Source organism: Homarus americanus, unplaced genomic scaffold, assembly GCF_018991925.1.
Source record: "Homarus americanus isolate GMGI-L3 unplaced genomic scaffold, GMGI_Hamer_2.0 scaffold40248, whole genome shotgun sequence".
Taxonomy (NCBI): Eukaryota; Metazoa; Arthropoda; class Malacostraca; order Decapoda; family Nephropidae; genus Homarus; species Homarus americanus.
The window spans coordinates 4,865,871-4,888,964 of record NW_024712526.1 but is presented as its reverse complement, the minus strand read 5'-3'; the positions used below and the strand labels follow the sequence as shown (position 1 = coordinate 4,888,964).

General features: G+C 39.9%; 1 protein-coding gene across 2 annotated transcripts in view; it reads right to left on the bottom strand.

The window, feature by feature from the left end:
• LOC121861176 (kinesin-like protein KIF22) overlaps positions 1–22,442 on the bottom strand; it is a 67,897-nt gene extending 45,455 nt beyond the window's left edge. For both annotated transcript variants that reach the window (XR_006087985.1, XM_042358738.1), the window contains exons 1-5: positions 22,325–22,442; positions 10,964–11,117; positions 5,355–5,558; positions 4,307–4,502; positions 3,844–3,998 (exon numbers count right to left, since the gene is read on the bottom strand). Coding sequence is in view for 1 of the 2 variants with exons in the window: in XM_042358738.1 (XP_042214672.1) it covers positions 3,844–3,998; positions 4,307–4,502; positions 5,355–5,558; positions 10,964–11,113 (705 nt within the window). In the remaining variant the exon portion in view is untranslated. The remainder of the gene's footprint in view (positions 1–3,843; positions 3,999–4,306; positions 4,503–5,354; positions 5,559–10,963; positions 11,118–22,324) is intronic.
• Between the last annotated feature and the right edge of the window lie 652 nt (positions 22,443–23,094).

Sequence of the window (23,094 nt, the reverse complement as noted above, 5' to 3'; positions counted from 1 at the left end):
GTATTACATTACATTATATTATATTGTATTGTATTTTTTATATTTTAATTATATTATTATTGTTATTATTATTACAGTGGTCCCTCGGTTAACGAGCGCAATACGTTCTAGAAGGTTGCACGTTAACCGAAAAACTCATTAACCGAAACCATTGTTTCAATGGGTTTTTGGGTAATTGGTTCGAGCTCACCGAAAATTGCCTAAATTCAACAAAAAAGGTAGAAAAGTACACTTACTTTGAGGTGTGTATTTAGAAGGCTCCTGGATGATGATGATGGGAATTAGAATGGGGGTGGAGAAGGGAGAAGAGAAGGCATTGGGGTGGAAGAGAAGTCACCCCATGGTGCCATTTCACCCATAAAATTTTAGTTCACTTGGTGTAATTCAAGATTATTTTCTTTAAATCAACACTGCACTGCATTATATATTGTCAATATGTAAAATAAATTTCAAATTGACCAATAATTTGCTTGCAAACACAGAAAAAAAGCATTTAGTTGAAGAGAGTCTCAAGCAAGATGTTACCTCCACTGAAAAGACACAGAGACTGATGCCTGTTAGGTGTGTTAACAGGCTGGATGGCGACTATCACAAGTTGTGACCTTCCCCACACACGGTCAAAACACCCTTGACCTTATCTTAACTGACTTAGCGGACCAGTACCAACCTCCTCAACCACTGCCTCCTGTCGGGTGTAGCACACACTTATCAGTGCTCTGGTCCCCTGCTGCCACTCCCACTCAAGTACAGAGACCCTACATCAAGACCTACAGGCCGATTACTGACTCTGCAGTACGCCTCTTTGGACAGTGGATAGTTCACTATCCCTGGACTGAAGTACTCAGCGTGGATGACGTGGAAACCAAATGGATAAATTATACCAACACCACCACCGAAGCTCACCACCACTTCTTCCCCGAGAAGTCCGTCAGATCTCACCCAGCTGACTTGCCCTGGATCACACCTCGGATCAAAAGACTTATGCAACAGAGAGACAGAGCCTTTCATCTCAATGACCACATCCGCTACAGGTCACTTCGCAACAGAGTCATCCGCGAAATACGCACTGCAAAGAAGTCCCACTACCCAACCAAATTACAACACCTGAAGCAGACCAACATCAGTCAATGGTATGGTAAGCTTAAAGAACTCTGTGGACTAAACAATATGACACACCCCCTCCCCTTCCTTAGCCACCTCACTAATGTTGACGCAGCTGAGCAAACAAATAACCATTTCGCTACTATATGCCAGACGCTCCCACGGCTTGACACAACCACTCTCCCTGCTTACCTACCAGCCCCCCTTCCCACTGACTTAGTAGAGGAATTTGACGTAGCAAAACGCCTGGACAAACTAAAATTAAAACGCTCTACCACCCCCATTGACTTACCAATGAAACTATTCAAGGAGTTCTCCCCGGAGCTTGCTAAACCCCTCTGCTCCATCATCAATGCTTCTCTCAGTCAAGCCAGATGCCCAGCTGACTGGAAGACCTCTTATGTATCACCAGTGCCCAAGTCAACCAGCCCACAATCCTTAAATCAGCTACGACCTATTGCAATCACCCCAATACCCAGCCTAATCTGTGAAAGTTTTGTGTTTGACTGGGCTTATGCTGATATTGCAGGAGTCGTAGACCCTCAGCAATTTGGCAACATGAAAACTTCCTCCACCACTCACTGTCTTGTCAGCTTTCTCGATTACATATACCGCCATCTCGAGAAACGAAAAACGTCTGTAGCTGTCGCCTTCATTGATTTCACTAAAGCGTTCGACCTAGTCGACCACAATATAATCATAAACAAAGCTATTGACCTCGGGCTTCGGAGAAGTCTCATACCATGGCTTACAGACTTCCTCAGTGACCGACGCCAAGCTGTACGCTTCCGAGGGGCTGTCTCCACCTTTCAGTCACTCACCTGTGGCGTCCCCAAGGCACCAAGATGGGACCACTCTGCTTCCTTATGCTCATCAATGATGCCCTAAGAGAAGCCCCTGCTCGCTGGAAATATGTCGACGACTCCACCATTGGGATCAGCGTCAACAATTCCGCTCCCAACTATACCGCCCTTCAGGATTTATTGAACAGTCTCCAAAACTGGGCCACCAACAACCATGTCACCATCAACCATACCAAGACAATGGTTATGCACATCAACCTCTCCTCCGACATTGTCCCACCTCCTTCCATTACCCTAGGTCCGAACACACTCCAGGTTGTAGATTCCACGAAGCTCCTCGGCGTCACCATAGACAACAAACTAAATTGGAAACCACACGTCAGTGAAGTTGTCAAATCCTCCAGTTTCCGTCTCCACCTCCTCCGCCGACTCAAGTCCCTCGGAGTTCCTGCACCCGAGCTCCTCAGTGTTTACACAACATTCATACTTCCCAAGCTCACCTATGCCTCCCCCACCTGGTCTTCCTCCCTAAATGCCACACAACGTAAACACCTAGAAAAAGTGCAAAAGAGGGCATGCAAGATTATTCTCTCCCCTTCCTACTCCACATATCAAGAAGCGCTCAACACACTGACCCTTTCGACTCTCACTGACCATCACCACGGCCTCATCTGCAAATTTGGTAAGAAGCTTCTACACCATCCCCGACACCGGCCCCTACTACCACCTGAGATCCCCTGTCCGAGAATTGCTGTTCGACACCACAACCGCATCCAGCCCATACGTGCACGAACTGATCGCTATAAGAACAGCCCAGTCCCAACCATTGTAAAATTATCAATAACATGTAATAAATCAGTGTATTCACTCCCAGTAAACACTGCTCCCTACACTGTCACTATGTTGAAATGAACTGTATTTTGAGCTGATCCCCATCTAAGTTACTATATGTCTTATTTGTGTCACTTATGTCACTTGTATATATTTGTAATTCGTAACCCATTCCCCAAATATGTAACTGTATATTTTCAGCCTTCTGGCTGCCAAGCTCTTTCAATAAACCGTTAATTATTATTATTATTATTATTATTATTACATAAAACTAGTGACTTTACCTTCAATTATGTTCAATAATTCTTAAAATGACTAAAAAATGTTAATATTAAACTTTTAAAATTATTGAATAGTATAAACTTCTTGATATTTACTAAAATGGTAAGGAATATAAGCCCTAGAACCGATTACTGTATTGGCGGACTAATACTACAGCTGGTGGACCGCCAAATGAAAGCGAAAACATGTTGAGGTCGGCTCGTAAGAAACTCGTTAATCGAGGGATTGCTCGTTAACCGAAGTTAAGAATCTTAAGGAAGGTAACTCGTTAACAGAAATCTCGTTAACCGAGGCCCTTGTCAACTGAGGTACCACTGTATTATTATATTTTCTCCCCCAGGCCCTGATGTGGGTCATTGGTCTGTGTCCGGGTGGGCTAATCCGGCAAAAAAATAAATAAATAAATAAAATAAAAGAATGAATGAATGAATGGAATGAAATAAATAAAAGAATGAATGAAAATTATATATACAGTGGTCCCTCGATTAATGAACATATTTAAAATACAGGTAATGGAAATTACTGTCTCTAGAACGAATGGCTCCCTGTCCCAGCCACGAAAATGCTGGCAACTTTAAAACTACCCACCGACATTCTTGGGTACATCCAGGGTGTCACCTGCGAATAACCGAGAACCGCGAAATAAAAATCCGCAAAATTGGGGGGCCCCTGTACGCTTAACATTAGGGTTTTCAGGAATGCAAGCCCATCGTTTAATGAGGGATACCTTTACTGTACATGGAGCACATTAAATACTTGCAACTGATGCGACGATTATTCAAAATAAACTGTAGATTTCAATTAGCCCATAAAAAAGGAGACTTACCTTTAATATGAGATATATAATAGCATGGGAACGAGATGAATGTTGATTCCCTGCTGTGGCTCCAACACTACGTAGGTGGCTGCCCTTCTTCAAGAGTAGAAGACCTTCTTCAACACTGTTCACAATCTCTTCCTGCACCCCAACCACTGACACAGCTGAAACAGATACCGTACAGTACAAGGAAATCAGGACTGACATTCAAGAAATTCTCCTTAATCCTACCTTTATGGATCACCTGAGGTTTATCCCTAAGTGCTCCCCCTGAAGAGTTGGCCCCTCATTTTAATCAGAAGTTTAATCCTTTCACACTGATTATCTCACTTTATGATTTCATTCTCACTATCCACAAACCAATTTATTCAGCTTAGGGATACTTCCAGGAGCCAAAGGGTGAACCATGCCAAACCTATGTGGTGACCTATAAAGGCTAAAATTTTTTCACTAACAAAATTGTATTTCTTACCTCCCCCGGGTCCAGCTTTAGTCTTCAGTGGTATTCTAGATGGAGCCAAGAGGTCATACACAGTCTCATTATACACCTCCATTATGGAGATTGTTAGGCTCCGTGCAGTATTAGTGAGGTCACCTTGAGTTGCACTTGGGTTCTTGTCCTTACCAAGAAGGGAGTGAATTGCTCGCTGTAAAATGCCTTCATCCTCCTGTAAGCATAATACAGTATATACAGGCGGTCCCCAACTTATGAACGTCCGACTTATGAACGGGGTTAACCTTGAAATTTACAGTATTTAATTTGTTACTTTCATTTACTGTATTTGTCATCCTATTTCTTCTTTTCTCTTAAATTAAGTGATTTTAGATGTATATAAGGACCTAAGCTATGATATACCGGTAGAAGGATTTTAAATATATGCACATAACATGTGTTTTGACTTATGTACAAATCCAACTTAAGAATGTCCTCAGGAACGGAACCCTTTCGTAACCCGGGGATCCCTTATATGTATGTCAATGGCAATTTCAACTTGGCTAAATCAAATGTAGCTTAGACTAAATGAATTACAAAAAAAAAAATTATTGAAGTGATGACAGTGGATTGTAAAAAAAAATAGCCACTTGCACATTTATCTATTGAAACAATCACAATACAGGTGCTCCTGTACTTAAGAACGTTCAACTTACAAACTTTCAGAGATAAAAATATCATCAATGAGGGGGTTTACCTGCCAGAACAGGTGTTTAATGTGGATGAGACTGGATTATTTTAAAGAAAATTCCAGACAGAACAAACATTACCTAAGAAGAGAAGAGTGAGCCAGGTTTTAAGGCTGTGTTAAAGGGTATAGCTGTACTAAATATCCATAATCTTTTCAAGTTGGACTTACAAACAAGCCTGAGGAAAATATCTCGTTCGTAAGTAGACAAGCATCTGTACTGTATTAAACTTTTTCAAAAAAGGTCAAACAATGTGGATAAATATCTATGTGTGTAACGTGAATTTTTTTTTTATTATTTCTTAGGGAGGATATCGGCCACAAGAACATAAAACTGACCTGTGCAAAGCAAGGGCTTGTGCCCATGGTAAAGGTTTTTCCTGATCCTGTCTGACCATAGGCAAATACAGTAGCATTTTCATTTTCCTCCACCTTGGTCACCAAAGGTTCCACAGCCCTCATATACACTTCATCCTGGGAACAATGTTCTTCGAAAACATCATCAAATGTGAACTTTTTCTCAGTACCATCCTCAACCACAACCTGAAAAAAATTAAATCATTATTACCAAGTACTGTGTGTATAAGCATCCCCCGATAAATGATGAGGGTACGTTGCTGAAAAGCCCATTGTTAATGATTACTATAGGAGGGATAATGAGGAATAATATCATTGGAGATAGCATGTGAATGTATAGACGACTCGCCAGTCGCCACCCAGTAGCACTTAAGAGTGGGTGAGTCTGAGCTGTGAGCTATGATATTGTTCAACTCATAATTTCAGGCAGATATAAGCAATTTTTTTCTCTCTTTTTCCTCTCTGTTACATGCACATAAATTGTTCATACAGAATGTTCATAAAATAAAAAATACATATTAAAATAATCATTATAAGGTTAAAAACATAAAGGGATTAAACATTTCTTAAATGCCCAGTTGTTAGCCCACACAGTGGGGAGGGTGGACAGTGCGGGGGAATCTCAGCTGTTTGCTGTCTCATGTCGCGTGTGGAGTGAAACAAATGGCAAATGACAACACAGTATTAATATTTTTATTTACTCCTCACATTTACTGGTACTTGTACTACAATATATTTAAAAAAACAAAAGATCTATATGATAAGGCGTGAATGGAGCTGTGTGTCATAGGAAAGACAAGTATAGTATTTTCCAAGTCTAAAGGACACATCTTGCAGGATCTGTATTTATCTATGCAAATACTGTACCTACCATTCCCCTGCATCACCTACCATTCCCCGGAGTCATCTACCATTCCCTTACATCACCTATCATTCCCCAGATTCATCTACCATTCCCCTGCATCACCTACCATTCCCCTGAGTCATCTATCATTCCCCTGAGTCACCTACCATTCCCCTGCATCACCAACTATTCCCCTGCATCACCTACCATGCCTCTGTCACCTACCATGCCTCTGTGTCACCTACCATAACAATGGGAAAATGCTCTCACAGATAATCAGAAACAAATGAATTAAAAATGTTGAGTCTACCCTCAAGTACACTCCATGCGTTATTAATAACAAAGCACGGAGTGCACTAGAGGGTAAACTCAACATTTTTAATACCTGTACATTTGTTTCTGATTATCTGTGAGAGCATTTTCCCATTGTTATTTATTTGTATGTGTTTTGTGTGTGTCTACACACACACACATATATGAGGGCCTGAGCTGCCACCATTTTATAAGGGCCTGTGTGTCAGTAACAATTCCTTTTACTCTCATACTTATTACCATTGGTAGCGTGACGAGAGGAGGCTCATGGGTAGATGTAATGATAGTAACAAGTAATAGGGAAGAAATAACGGTAAATACTGTAGGTAAATAATAGACACAATATACAAATACAAAATTTATTTAAACATTAATATGAAATTAGGAGAAAGAATTTATATGTATCAACAGACGAAATCTAGTACTAGGCCCTCAGGCTCAACATACTCACACCACTACTGGGTGGACATATTCAATAACACTCCCAACCCTACTGGGTGGACATACTCAATAACACATAACTCTTATAGTCACTTAGCACCATAAAGACCAGGGCAACTGCCACTACAACACTCAGTCATCAGGAGTGATACTCGAGCAACAGCCATGGGGTCCAGCCACCATGGGGTACTTTCCGACGAGCTCTGAAGATCCCAGTGGATTAATCCCACCACACAAATAGCCCTACTGAGTTAGACACTCATCCACCAATGATGGGGGCTGGTAGTGGTGTGTGGCTTGGTGATCCGGGGTCACCTCGCAGGCCGAGCGTTAGGGCCAGACGAGCCAGCTATGGGGTCACAGGTAGTCTGAAGTGTCTGACGGCCGGGTCTCACGAAGGTAACTGATCCTACTGGACCTCGGACATCTCCCCAGACATAGTGGATACAACATCCACCCTACAGACACGGCCTAGGCTGCGTTAGGGACCTGTATGGGTGAAGGGACGGGCACTTACTAACAGTGACAACGACATCACATTTCAGGGGACGTTAAAGACGTAAATATGACTTCACTCAGAGCATATCAACTACGTTACTGTAACACTTGCACCATCAACTATTAATTGGGTCAAATCACTTAAAGAAGGGCGAATTACAACACAGAGTGGAATGGCCTACCTGTATGGGTGAAGGGGACGGGCACTTACTAACCGTAGAAATGCCCGCGGCACCTTCACTCAAAATAGGCCAGGGAGTCCACCTACTTCTATTTCGATGAATTAATTTACTGTACACTCTGACGTTGAAACTGAGACTATGAACTCAGTTTCATTCCCTACTATTATCCTCACTAACAATGCTCTGACTCAGCTATCAAAAGCAAAATTAATTTGATTACAAAAGGTTGGATGGCAACAGGTCCCAACATACAGCGTCTGCTACGAAATCCGTGGATTATATTCAAAGTTCCCTTAAAACAAAGACGGCCTATCGATGACGTCACCCAGGAACAGAGAAAACGGGGGACTCGGAAGGTTTTGTGGACGTTTGAGCGTAATATAAATCCTTAAGGCTTTCAGGTTAGCCGTTATCACGATCATGACACATATATACAATACTGTACAGGTAAAGGAAATTACTGTCTCTAGAATGAATGGCTCCCTGTCCCGGCCACAAAAATGCCAGCAACTTTAAAACTACCCTTAGACATTCTTGGGTACATCCAGGGTGTCACGAGAATTATCGAGGTCCGTGAATTAAAAATTCGCAAATTTGAAGGGCATGGTGTATTATCAATATTTTGACCGGGGGCCAAGCACCAAAAAGGTATAATAAAAAAATGAAGGTAGACTTAAGTCTTAGTTATTATTAGAAAAATTACAGTAAACAATGACTTGTATTACCAATATTACCACCCACCCTCGCTCCCAGCAACCTCCTCCTCTCTCTATTTCCCACCATTGATGTGATAAGACTCGTCACTTGAACAGGCCGGAACTTGACACACCAAGTGCCACCAACCCTCACCCCTATCCTCCTTGCCCTCCCTTCTCTCTATTTCACTTATTTTTCTCTCAATGGCCCTCACTCCCTCCTTTCTGCCAGTTGGAAAATAAAAAAAAAGCTTCAATTGTTATTACATAGCATTCCTAGGACATTTTTGTAGAAACATGGACTCCCATTAGCGAATAAACTGTAAAATAATGAGTCGCTATGAGCGAGAGAAGCTACGATTGGAGGCCACTGGCACTTGTCCCCTTCTCCCCCTCAGTCCGCCTCGAGGCACTTTTACCTACCTTCATTAACACAGTATGGCTCTCAGCCTTACAAATATTGTGCTACCAGTACAGTTTGTGCTTCAGCACATAGAAAAAAGGTTGGGGAGTACAGATAATACTAAAATTAAATTTGGAGGAGGGGGGGGGGTGGCATTTGGTACCTTGTTGCACTTGACATCTCATATATGACATTGCGTTCACCCATTGTTATCTCCCATAGGCTCAATTCTATCTAGCACATCTCCAGAATTAAAAATATTAGTGTTTACCTAAAAGCATTTAAATTTTTTTAATTAAAAAAAAATATTGTCATTGTCTTTGTCTTTTAATACAGTAACTAATACCTGCGGAGTTAGTAATTATTAGAGGTTTTAATTGCCTGTATGTTGGCCTGGCGAGTTAATGCAAGGCATATACATATGCAGGTACAAAGCTAGATGTCTTATTCTGGACTTTATCACAAAAAGTTTTTTTTATAAAAAAAAAATGTTTTTCCTCCTGTAGCTATAGTTTTCTTAAAATAACATACAGGTATATAGTATCAGTAAATGTGAGGAATAAATATAAAATAATACCAATAAATAATAATAAAAAAAAATGTACAGATATTTACAATTGGATGCTGGGCAACGAAATTTGTCAATACTGTACTGTACTCTCGTTTCACTACACACGTGATGGCTCAGAACGTCTGATATCCTTCACTCCTCCCTGCTCTTAACATTTCCAAAGTTCATTCCTTTTATGTTTTTGACTTTATGTTGATTATTTAAGAATCTTATTTCTTTTACACATTCTGTATGTAAGAGTGAGAGAGCATAAAAAAAAGTATCTACCCAAAATTAGGAGTTGAAAAATAACCACAACAGTTCACAGCTTGGCCTGGAGTGGTAGGGAAAGGCTAAGGAGATGTGACTATTGTGACAAGTCTTGTGTTACTATCACAAAAATGTAAAACTAATATAAAATACTGAAAAATACGTAAAATTAAAAGGCAAGGAATTTTATCACTGCTGTAAAGTAACGGCCTACATGGTAAGTCAATGGGCTGAAACAAACTCTCAACTCCCTGTACCTCCTTTACCAGCATTCATAAACCGTATCTTCCTTACTTATGTTATTTAACAATTATGTTACTTCAAACAAAATTTATATAATATTAAAAAAAATGCAACTAAATCCAGTAAATTAAAGACAAATGAAAGTTTTAACACAATTCCCATTTGTGTACACTTCCTGCTTTGTCATAGTAATGCAGACCAGCAGGGACACTACCTCTGCCATCTCCTTAGCAGTGTTCTCCCCCTTACACTCTGCACCCTCCTCCCACTCCCCTCTGAGCCAGATAACTCTGGTGCAAAGAAGGATGTGCTATAACGGGTTATTCTAATGTGACCGACATCCACAGAGAAACGGTGGGCACCACGGGCAAGACGTGTGTTAAGAGCCCATGGCCTTGCCGGCGGTACACAGGATGCCAAATCCACCGAACATTGCCTGTTACAGTACCTGTAAAAGAGAGAGTGAAGCAACATTGCGGCTAAGAGAAAGGGAAGAGAGATTATCAAGTAAAGGAGAGTTAATAAGACAAAATGCCTTTGATTCCACCCTATCTAACGGTTGGACAGAAGAAGAGCCACCCCAGATATGAGAGCAGTACTCCAAGTTAGGACGAATGAATCCCTTATAAACTTGAAGCAACTGCTCAGGAGTGAAGTAGCTACGGCATCTGTACTGCATTCCCAGCTTTCGGGAGGCAGCTTTAACAATGTTGTGGATGAGTGGATTCCATGACATATTAGAGGAAATGGTGAGGCCTAGCATATCTATTTTTGAATTTGGCAAAATGGTTGGGCCCTGAAATGTGATTGGTTGAAGATCTTTTATTTTGGAATAAAAAGCAAAGAAATTTGACCAGGGTCTTCAAACATCACTGGATGGAGAAGGGTTGGGGTAAAAGACATTTAGATGGACACTAGCGATCTGTGAGTTGATACACACTATAAACTTGAAATGTTTTGAAATGCTTATGTAACCTTTCGAAAAAAAATAAAATAAAAAAAAAATAAAATAAAAAAAAAAGGCCATTTAGTTTTCCTCCAAAAAAAATCCTCTAATCAAGTAAATTTCAAGAGTCACATACCCAGGGCAAGAATAACAAACTGTGTGTGTTTGCTCTTGGGGAAAGAGCATTTTATACTAAGATTTGTATACCTTTTTATATTGGGAAGAGACAGCCAATATATTTGTCGCACCTTGATGTTCTTCTCCTCCCAGCATTGGACGTGTCCGAACATACACCTTTACAGATGCATTTCTGGCTAATCCAGTACAGACCTGTGGGGTTCCAGGGGTCACCAACATACTCCTGAAAAAGCCAAACAATAGCTGTAAACAAACTACTCTGTGTGTGTGTGTGTGCCAGGAGATTTTAGTCAGAACTCTGCACATGGGAGGCACAGATAAGATGGTCATTTATGCATTGGGATCTAGACAGCAGTGCAATCCGGTCCTGTCTGTACGAGGGGCGAGAAAAGATGTGCCCTAAACATAGCCTACCTAAAGCACCAACCTGACTGGGTAACCGCCAGGGGTGCAGTGCTGCCGGAGCTCACCTGAGCGCCGCTCTAGCACCTCTGGTTTGACCAATCAATCAATATCGCCGACGCCTTGTTCCCTCCCGGGAACTCCCCAACAGGGGTTGGCCATGGCAGAAATGTCTCCAGGCCATTTTATCCTTGCACACAAAGCTTGCTCTCTCAAACACTCTTCCTCCCCTTCCCACTCTCTCTTCAAGAAACTCAATAACTCTTTTCTCCCATATATACTGTATATATATATATATATATATATATATATATATATATATATACAGCTAGACCCCGACTTACGACTACGGGACTTACGTCCCATTGGTACTTACGACCTGCTGACCGTACGTCCGTGGGACATACGACTGCGACCGTCGTGACCAAAAATATTTTCAAATGACGCGCGCATTTTCTATACCGAAACGTTTCCGTCCCGGGCGAGAGGTGGGCGTCTTGGGTCGCCTCGTGGGTACACTCACTCAGTGGAGCGCTTTGTTGGTGTTTGGCTATCGTATCCTATACTGATCGCGCTGTGAACTTTCGTTATTATCGTATTTAATTGACTTTATAATGACTGGAAAGCGTAAAAGTGAGAGTGCTGGTGGTGTTCCAAGGAAAAGGAGACAGGCAATTACTTTTGAGATGAAAATGAAGATAATAACACAGTATGAGAATGGAAAAACAGTAGCAACAATCTCACGCGACCTAGGTTTCTCACACTCGACTATATCCACTATTCTGAAGGACAAGGAACGTATTCGTGAAGTAGTGAAAGGAACAACACCTATAAAGGGAACTATAATATCAAAGAAAGACAAGGTCCTATTCACGATATGGAAAAATTATTGGTGATATGGATAGAAGACCAGATACAGAAGCGTGTACCCTTAAGCGTTCTAACCATACAGGCTAAAGCAAGAAGCCTGTTCCAAAGCCTGAAGGAGCAGGCAGGAGATGAATGTGATCAAACCTTTACAGGAAGTCATGGGTGGTTTGATAGATTTAAAAAACGCTACAGTCTACACAATGTTAAGGTGAGTGGAGAGGCAGCTAGTGCCGATGTTGGTGCTGCCGAAGCTTTTAAGGAGGAGTTAGATGATGATTGTGGAAGGGAATTATTTGCCTGAGCAAATATTCTGGATGAGACTGGATTATTGTGGAAGCGCATGCCTGAGCGGACATACATCCACAAAGAGGCGAAAACAATGCCCAAGGCATTCAAGGACAGAATTACACTTCTGTTGGGGGGAATGTTGCTGGTTTCAAGCTAAAGCCCTTCATGATCTATCATTCAGAGAACCCCAGGGCTTTTAAACATGTCAGCAAGCACACACTGCCAGTGTTTTATCGCAGTAACAAGAAAGCCTGTATGACCCTAGTACTGTTTGAGGATTGGTTCATGACTTGTTTCATTCCACGAGCCAAGGAGTATTGTCTGCAACAACAGATTCCATTCAAGATTTTACTGATTTTGGATAATGCTCCAGGACACCCACCACACCTGGACGACATGCACCCTGATGTTAAGGTACTGTACATTCCACCTAACACTTCCTCTATCATCCAACCCATGGATCAAGGTGCTATTGCTGCCTTTAAAGCGTATTATTTACGCACAACCTTCGCTCAGGCTGTTGCTACTACTGAAGGTGAGAAAACGCTCAAACAGTTTTGGAAGGAGTACAACATTTTGTCATGTATAAAGAACATTAGTGCAGCATGGGATCAGGTTACAAAACATTGCATGAATGGAATATGGAAGAAAATCCTGAAAAGATATGTGCACAGTTTCAAAGGATTTAATGAAAATGAAGTTATTTCGGATATTAGTAACAAGATAGTGGAGTTTGGTAAACAGCTGGAGTTAGAAATTGATACTGAAGATGTTGGACAGTTGATTGAAAGTGTAGCAGAAGAGCTCAGTAACGAGGATCTTACTGAACTAGATGCACAGAAAATTGTAGAAGAAGAAGAGAGACAAAATGTAGAAGAAGAACCTGCACTCCCCCAAAAAGTTTTCAGTGAAACAAATGGCAGAGGCATTTGCTACAATTAAAAAAGCAATGCAAATGTTTGATGACATGGATCAAAATTATGAGCGTTATGCCAAAGTTGACAGAATGGTCCAAGATGCACTTGCTTGTTACAGAGAAATTTATAATGAAAAGAAAAAGCAAACTGTGCAGTCTAAATTGGACATCTATTTCAAGAAGTCCCCCAGTGCTGTCTCCTAATGCCCCACCAGTGCTGCCTCTTCACTCCCTCAAGATGAACCAATACCTTCAACCAGCAAGTTTTCACAGCACATAAACCTGTCTGAAGAAAGCGACATTGATGACCCACCCAGCCCTGTCTCCTCTTCTGCTTCTTCCAATTAATATAGTCTCCATGTATCCTGTAAATAGAAAATTATGGGGGCCCTGTGTGCATTCAGCTGACTACGTACATTTAAGGTAAGTGCTCAGTCACACTGTATCCATTCCTCATTATTTAATACTTTTACTGTACTGTGTCCATTCCTCACTATTTATTACGTTTAGTGTACTGTATTTCATTGTAGATTTTTTTTTATATCCATGTCGGACTTACGACCTGGATTTGGGTCCCTAACCCCGTCTTAAGTCGGGGTCTAGCTGTGTATATCTATCTATCTATCTATCTATCTATCTATCTATCTATCTATCTATCTATCTATCTATCTATCTATCTATCTATCTATCTATCTATCTATCTATCTATCTATCTATCTATCTATCTATCTATCTATATCTATCTATCTATCTATCTATCTATCTATCTATCTATCTATCTATCTATCTATCTATCTATCTATCTATATCTATCTATCTATATATATATATATATATATATATATATATATATATATATATATATATATATATATATATATATATATATATATATATATATATATATATATATATATATATATATATAGTGGTCCCTCGGTTAACGAGCACAATCCGTTCCAGCAGGTTGCTTGTTAACCAAAAAACTCGTTAACCGAAACCATTGTTTCAATGGGTTTTTGGGTAATTGGTTCCAGCTCACCAAAAATTGCCTAAATTCAACATAAAAGGTAGAAAAGTACACTTACTTTGAGGTGTGTATGTAGAACGCTCCTGGATGATGATGATGGGAATTAGAATGGGGGTGGAGGAGAAGGAAGAAGAGAAGGCATTGGGGTGGAAGAGAAGTCACTCCATGGCACCATTTCACCCATAAAATTTTAGCTCTCTTGGTGTAATTCAAGATTATTTTCTTTAAATCAACACTGCACTGCATTATATATTGTCAATATGTAAAATATATTTCAAAATGACCAATAATTTGCTTGGAAACACAGAAAAAAAGCGTTTAGTTGAAGAGAGTCTCAAGCAAGACGTTACCTCCACTGAAAACAGAGAGAGACTAATGCCTGTCTGGTGTGTTAACAGGCTGGATGGCACGCCAGAAACTAGTTTCTTTACCTTCAATTATGTTCAATAATTCTTAAAATGACTAAAAAAGTTAATATTAAACTTTTAAAATTGTTGAATAGTATAAACTTCTTGATATTTACTAAAATAGTAAGGAATTTAAGCCCTAAAACCGATTACTGTATTGGCGGACTAATACTACAGCTGGTGGACCGCCAAATGCAAGCGAAAACATGTTGAAGTCGGCTCTTAAAAAACTCGTTTATCGAGGGATTGCTCGTTAACAGAAGTTAAGATCTTATGGAAGGTAAATCGTTAACCGAAATCTTGTTAACCGAGGGACCACTGTACATGTATATATATAGTCAACCCTCGCTTTACGCGGTCCCACTTTACGCGTTTCCACGTTTATGCGGTACCCTGCCGAACACGGAATGCTCACTTTCCGCGGTGTGTGTACCCTTTTACGCGGAGAGCGGCGCGAGCAGGGTGCGCACAAGGTCACCCAGTCATCAAAACATTACCGAGTTCTTCACCCGCCACCCACCACAGCCGGCCCAAGTCAGTGATAGTGATAATGATAGTGAGGATATGGACTTATATGGACTTTGGGGGGTTTGACAAAGAGGCCCTGCAAGCCTCTGTGGTAGATAGTGATACAAGTGATACAGGTGAGGGCCAATAATCTGCCCTCTGCCTCGGAACCAACCCCCCATCACCGTGTGCCCAGCCATCTTTTCTACTAATGTAAGTGTTAAAAAACCTAATATTATTGATATTTCTCTTAATTATTAATTGTGTGTGCATACCATCATAAAATTAAGAAGTTATTTTTACTACAACGTAGGTATTGTGTCTGAAAAAGTGGAGTTTGGAGGTCGGCCCGGTCTCTATTTCATTTAATCCCATATGTTATGTTGTTCACTTTACGTGGGCCGCCATGGGTTCAATTGACCGCTCCTGCAGTTTATTTAAATCCTCCTGTAGTGCATTTGCATCCTACCCTGAATTAACCTGCCGCCCTATTTTGGTGTCATCCGCAAACTTGCTGATGTCACTGCTGATCCCAGTGTCTAGATTGTTTATGTAGATTATGAACAAGAGTGGGCCCAGTATACTGACCCCTGGGGAACCCCACTGGTTATACAGCACCATTCAGATTTAACACCATCTACACTGACCCTGTGTTCTATTTTATCCAATTTAAAACTTTCCCCTCGATACCATGAGCCTTTACTTTTCTCAGAAGCCTCTGCTGCGATACTGTCAAACGCTTTGCTAAAGTCTTAAGCAAATAACATCGTAATTTTCGTCATTATCTACTACCTCGAAGACTTTCCTAAAAAACGTCGTCAGCAGGTTTGTTAGGCGATTTTCCGTTTGTAAACCCATGTTGAGAGTCATAGATTAAATTGTTTTGCTCTAAATGCGATCGGGGAATCATCGAGGGAATCAATGTTATTTCTTACCATATTCCGAATTAGATTCTTTACTGGTGTTGGGAGAACACCATGAGACCTAAAAAATTATTTCACATGTTTGGTTTCTCACCAAAACTTGCAATGAACTCCATATACAGTGGGGTATGCTATAACGAACGGATTCTACTACGAATATTCCTATAACGAACGGTTTTACCTATAAAATTGAGAATGCTATAACGAACGCAACTCCTACAACGAACGCGGATGAATACAGGACTATTCCGTCTGGTGCATGAATGTTGTACAGCGGCTCACAGCAAGAGCGTCAGGCGCCATCTTTGTTTCATTGTGTAGTCAGTGCACCACTGAACTTGTTGAAATTTCGTCTTTTGATGTGGAAATTTGTGTTATTTGTATAACTATTTTGTTATACAAGTGTACAATTGTAATAATGAATCGTCCAAAGCGAGTGAGAAAGCTAATAACCCTTGAAACTAAGAAAGAAATTATAAAGAAACGTGAGAATGGAACAAGCATTGCGAAACTTAGTGATGAATATGGGATGGCTAAATCGACTATATGTACGATTTTGAAGAATAAAGAGGAATTGAGCACTGTGCAAGTGGCTAAAGGAATCTCTAGACTTAGCAAAGCAAGGTGTAATGTGATTGAAGAGATGGAAAATTTACTCTTAGTGTGGATAAAGGAGAAAGAAATGGCAGGTGATAGCATTAGTGAAGCTATAATTTGTGAGAAGGTCAAACAATTGTTTGAGGACCTTCAAGCCAAGGCTCTCAGTGGAAGTGATAGTGATGTGCCAGTGTTTAAGGGTACCAAGGGGTGGTTTACTGGTTTCAGAAGAAATAAGTTACACAGTGTTGTGAGACATGGTGATGCTGCTACTGCAGATAAGGAAGCAGCTAGGGAACACCATGACATTTTTTTTAATGTGATTCAAGAGGGGGGGGCTTTGTTTCTCAGCAGGTATTTAACTGACAAAACTGGACTTTTTTGGAAAAAATGCCTCACCGTACATACATTACTAGGGAGGAAACTTCTGTCCCTGGCCATAAGCCAATGAAAGACAGGCTTACCCTCCTTGTTTGTGCTAATGCTTCAAGTGACTGCAAGATAAAACCACTCCTTGTGTACCATGCAGAAAACCCAAGAGCTTTCAAAAACATTAGGAAGAACCGCCTTGGTGTTATGTGGCGGTCAAACCCAAAGGCTTGGGTGACCAGGAGTCTTTTCTCTGAGTGGGTGACTGAGGTGTTTGGACCCAGTGTTCGGGAATACCTCAGGGAGAATGATTTGAAACTTTATTGGTGATGGACAATGCACCAGCCCACCCTCCTAATTTGATGGTTGAATTGCCAGAGGAGTTCAACTTCATCACTGTGCACTTCTTGCCACCCAACACAACACCTCTCATCCAGCCCATGGATCAACGGATAATTTCAAACTTTAAGATGCTGTACACAAAGGCACTGTTTAGAAAATGTTTTGCAGCCACTTCTTCCAGTGATGTTAGTTTGAAGGAATTTTGGAAGTCACTTTAATATAGCAGATGCTGTGTTTATAATTGTGTCAGCCTGGAAAGAGGTTTCTATGAGGTGTCTATGTGCTGCTTGGAGGCCATTGTGGCCTGAATGTGTCCTTCAAAGAGACTTTGAAGGCTTTGAAGAGTTAAGAGGAAGAGGCTGTTGTACATGAAGTTGTGTGCCTGAGCAATTCCATGGGCCTGGAAGTGGATGATGATGATGTTGAGGAGTTGGTGGATGAGCACAGTAAGGAGCTGTCCACTGAGGAGCTGCTTGAGCTTCACAAAGAAGAAAACGAGACACTGAAGCAGAGCTTAACTTCTGAGGGGTCAGGGGAGGATGAGGACAAGGAGGAAAGCCACGTCATTCCTGCCAAAGTTCTCACGGAATTGTTCTCCAGCTGGAACAAAGTGGGTAAAATTGTGGAGGATTATCATCCTGATGTTGCTTCTGTTGAAAAGGGCCTCAGTATTTTTAATGACACTGTGATGAACTACTTTTGGAAGGTCCAGAAATCAAGGTTGAAGCAGCCAACCCTGGATTCCTTCTTTGAAAAAATATCAAAAGACCCTACAGACAAAGTGCCTGTAAGACAGTCACCAAAGAGGGCTAGGAAGGATGACTCCTCTCCTTCCACCTCTTCTCCAAAATTCTCTCCTCCCCCCTCCCCCTCTGCCCCCTGTCCTGCATGCTGAACAACACTAAGGTAAGATAAAGTATTGTATTTTTTAAAATTTCCACAGAAATTTTTCAGTGTTAAGTAGTTGTATTTGGGGGCCTGGGACGGATTAATCCTATAACGAACGAATGCTATAACGAACAAGGTTCTAGAACCAATTAGATTCGTTATAGCATACCCCACTGTAATTGTAGTGGCACCCATCACAGACTTCCATGGTTGGAAATGAATTTGAATTTCGAAGCATGAGAGACCCAAAATCACAATCGAATCTGATTGGGCAAAAAATACCGTGAATTCTAAAAGAAGAAACCACAATTCATTTAGATTGGCGGCAAAAATAAAGAACGCTTTTGATTGGCCGCGTGACGTTTACAGGAACGCATCCGCATGATGATTTATGAAGGGAACACGCCCATTGGGGGTCGGGTAGGTGATAATGGCTGAAGATTAATGGAATCGGAGAACGATTTGTCATGCGCTATCTCCGGTAATGTAATAGAAGAAAATTATCTTAAAATTAGACGTCTTTTTCGAATAAGATAAAAGATAAGGGGTAGGAATGTTGTGTGAACTACTTTATTTTTTTTCTTTTTATGTTTACGGGGATTAGCCTACACGGGCACAGGTCACTGACCCACACTGGGGCCCGGGGGGCGAAAATTTAACAATAATAATAATAATAATAATAATAATAATAATAATAATAATAATAATAATAATAATAATAATTAGTTCATAGTAAATAAAATTTACAGTAAAAAATAAAAAATAAAATAAAAATAAAATAACAATAATAATAATAATAATAATAATAATAATAATAATAATAATAATAATAATAACAATAATTAGTTCATAGTAAATAAAATTTATAGTAAAAAATAAAAAATAAAAGAAATAAAATAATAATAACAACACTGATGATAATAATAATAATAATAATAACAAAGATCCATAAAGAAATACAAAAATTGAAAAAAAGATTAATAGTGAGAAAAAAAATTTATATATATATATATATATATATATATATATATATATATATATATATATATATATATATATATATATATATATATATATATATATATATATATATATAATAATAATAAAAATATTATATAATAATAGTAATGATAATAATATTAGTAGTAATAATAATAATAGTAATAATAATCCATAAGAAATAAAAAAATTATTAAAAACTAAAAAACTTAAATAAAATAATGATAATAATAATAATAATTATAATAAAGAACCATAGAGGAATACAAAAATGAAAAAAAAAATATCAAGAGTGAGAAACAATATATGTATGTTGTGTTGTTAAAGTAAGAGAAACAATTGAGACCCTGCAATTGTGTGTAAATGAGGCGGAAAGTCAGATCAGCAACCTGGGACTTGGTCACAATTTTTGTGATGCCATATGGCAGCAGGGTCTACCATTATACAATACATTATGCTAACAATATCTTCCCAGGCGGTAGTACCACCCTGTTTGATAGCTGCCTACTACCTACTGTAAGTTCCTGCTAACGCTATTTTTCCGTGAGTGAGCTCTAATTGGCCAATCAAATCAAAACAATGCACAGAACCTATTAGAACCTAACCAAACCTCACCTACATAACCTATGCATTGTCATTTCTATTTTCCTATCATCCAAACATCTCGAGAAAAAAATTAACGCAGTGGATATTTTGCCATTTTGTATGCCAGTAATGGACGATTAGCCATCAGAGCGCACTCACGGTAAAATAGCATTAGGTAATTTATTACTTAAGGACATGAGTCCCGAGAGGTTGACCAATATGTTTTTCCAGTGTAGTTTGGTGTGTTTTAAACGAATCTGACCTTCATTTTTGGCAGAAATTGCTAGTTTTGCCCCCCCTCCCCTCTAACAATAATGGGGGGAGAGCCTGGGAAATCGGGGTTTTTGGGTGGGGGAAAAAACTAAAACGAGTCATCTGGTTTAACAAAACCAAACCTAACTGACTTAACTCCTAGCCGGGGGCCCTGCCCCCAGACCTCCGGCAGACCTGACCCTCTAGCCGAGGGCAGACCCCCGGTAGGCCTAGCTTAAACTAAACTAAATGTATCAGTAGTTAAAATCTTTGGGGTAAATTTGAAGTGCACACAGCTCTGTTAGAAAGTAATAAAAATATTTTTCTAGTGTATTTGTGTGTTTAGATCGGTTATGACCTTCATTTCCGTCAGAAATTGGCAAGGTTTTTTATTTTTTTTATTTTTTTTTATTTTTATTTTTTTGGGTGGGGCGTTTTCCAACAAAAATTATGACTTAAGTGAATGCAAAATACACAAAAAAACACTAGATAAACAAAAACCTGACCTAACCTCACTGACTCTCACCATATGATGAAATCACTTATTTCTTACCATATTGGCCTGGTTCTGGTTCGTCGTTGGATTCTGAGATTAGTACAGGTTGCTCACGCTGATTCTTGCTTAACGTATAGGCGGGCAGCAGCTTGCACTTAGGACACTTTACCAAGGTCGGGAGAACACCACGAGATCGAATAAATGCAATCAGCTCCATATAATTGAAGTGACACCCATCGCAGACTTCCATGGTCGGAAATGAATTTGAATTTTGAAATATGACCCCAAAATAAAAATCAAATTTGATTGGGCCAAAAATACTGCAAATTAAACCACAAATAATTTTAATTGGTAGCAAAAAAAGACGAAAAACACGCTTTTGATTGGCCGCGTGACATGTACGGGAACACATGCACGTGATGATTTATTAAGGAGATACGCAGTGTGGGAGGTAAGGTAGGCGATAATGGCGTAAGATTAATGGAAGAAAATAGGTAAAATTTTGGATACGCTACCTCCGTTATTATACATTTGTAACGGTAATGTAATAGAAGAAAATTATCTTATAATTAGACGTCTTATTCGAATATGATAATAGATTAGGGGTAGGCATGTTGTGTGCGGAAATGCAATAATACCATATTTGGGGCGTGCCATGTCCGAAAGTACAATACATTAGTTAGAAGTGGAAGGACCAGCGATACGTAATAATTGGATAGAATAATCGTCTTTCTTGTAAAACTCAACGATAAACTTAAAATAATCGTAGGAACACAAACGACAACCAACCTCCACACGGCCATTGTGAAACTGGTCAATGAAATTAAAATCATACCCAGGATGCTTCCTTTGAGAAAAAACATAAGTGAATGGTCGAAAAAAATTTGTGTGATGATAGCGATACCTCATTGGTCACGACTGGATGACATCAGTCAACATTGCCCATGTGTGATGCGCAGATAACATCTCCTCACAGATGGACTGAAAACTATTTAAAATCAATTCAATTCAATTGTGTCGCCATTATCTATTTCCGTCATGTATATATATGGGGTTCAAAATGCCCAGAGTAGCAAGATCTAAATGTTTCAGTAGTTTATAACTGTCGGGGGTGTTTTGTCCGAAAGTAAAATAATACCTAACATTAATAGGAACATAGCCGGTCACGGCAAAATATCCACTGATAATTCTTAATTTAAATCAAAATAATTTCAAAATAAACTTGTACAGTGTAGAGCAATGTATTAGTTAGTTGTGAGCAACAAATGAGCACTGTTACCCGAGTAGAGAACATATGTACATACTGCAGTTTTCTTGTGTACTAACAAACTCATGACCAGGACAATAAACGGCTGACTAGGGCGAGGAATGAACATTATCTGGGGCAAATTAATATCCAGTCTATTTGGATGTTAACGCAAGACCGTACGGTAGTTCAATCATTTACTTGTTTGTAAGCCTACACTGCCCTAAAGTAATATGTCCATTATATTGAATGAGTGAACATATGTTAACTTTGACAACACAACACACCGCTACCTTACAGATTAATAACTCACTTGTTAATCCGTCACTGCCGCAACACTACCAACCGTTTACTGTTGAAACTTGAAAGTAACGCGCAGTCAGTGTTACCAGATGCCTCGCCGTAAACATTGGCTCAGTGTTACCAGATGCTCCGCCGTAAACATTGGCTCAGTGTTACCAGATGCTTCGCCGTAAACATTGGCTCAGTGTTACCAGATGCTTCACCGTAAACATTGGCTCAGTGTTACCAGATGCTTCGCCGTAAACATTGGCTCAGTGTTACCAGATGCTTCGCCGTAAACATTGGCTCAGTGTTACCAGATGCTTCGCCGTAAACATTGGCTCAGTGTTACCAGATGCCCGCCGTAAACATTGGCTCAGTGTTACCAGATGCTTCGCCGTAAACATTGGCTCAGTGTTACCAGATGCTTCGCCGTAAACATTGGCTCAGTGTTACCAGATGCTTCGCCGTAAACATTGGCTCAGTGTTACCAGATGCTTCGCCGTAAACATTGGCTCAGTGTTACCAGATGCCTCGCCGTAAACATTGGCTCAGTGTTACCAGATGCCTCGCCGTAAACATTGGCTCAGTGTTACCAGATGCTTCGCCGTAAACATTGGCTCAGTGTTACCAGATGCTTCGCCGTAAACATTGGCTCAGTGTTACCAGACACTGATTCAAATTTCTCCATATCTGACAGGCAAAATTCCCCAAATGGAACAGAAATTTCCCATTTCTTATTTTCGTCATTAATTAACATTTTATCTATTATGAAGGACATCTTAAGAGAAGGGGGAAGCA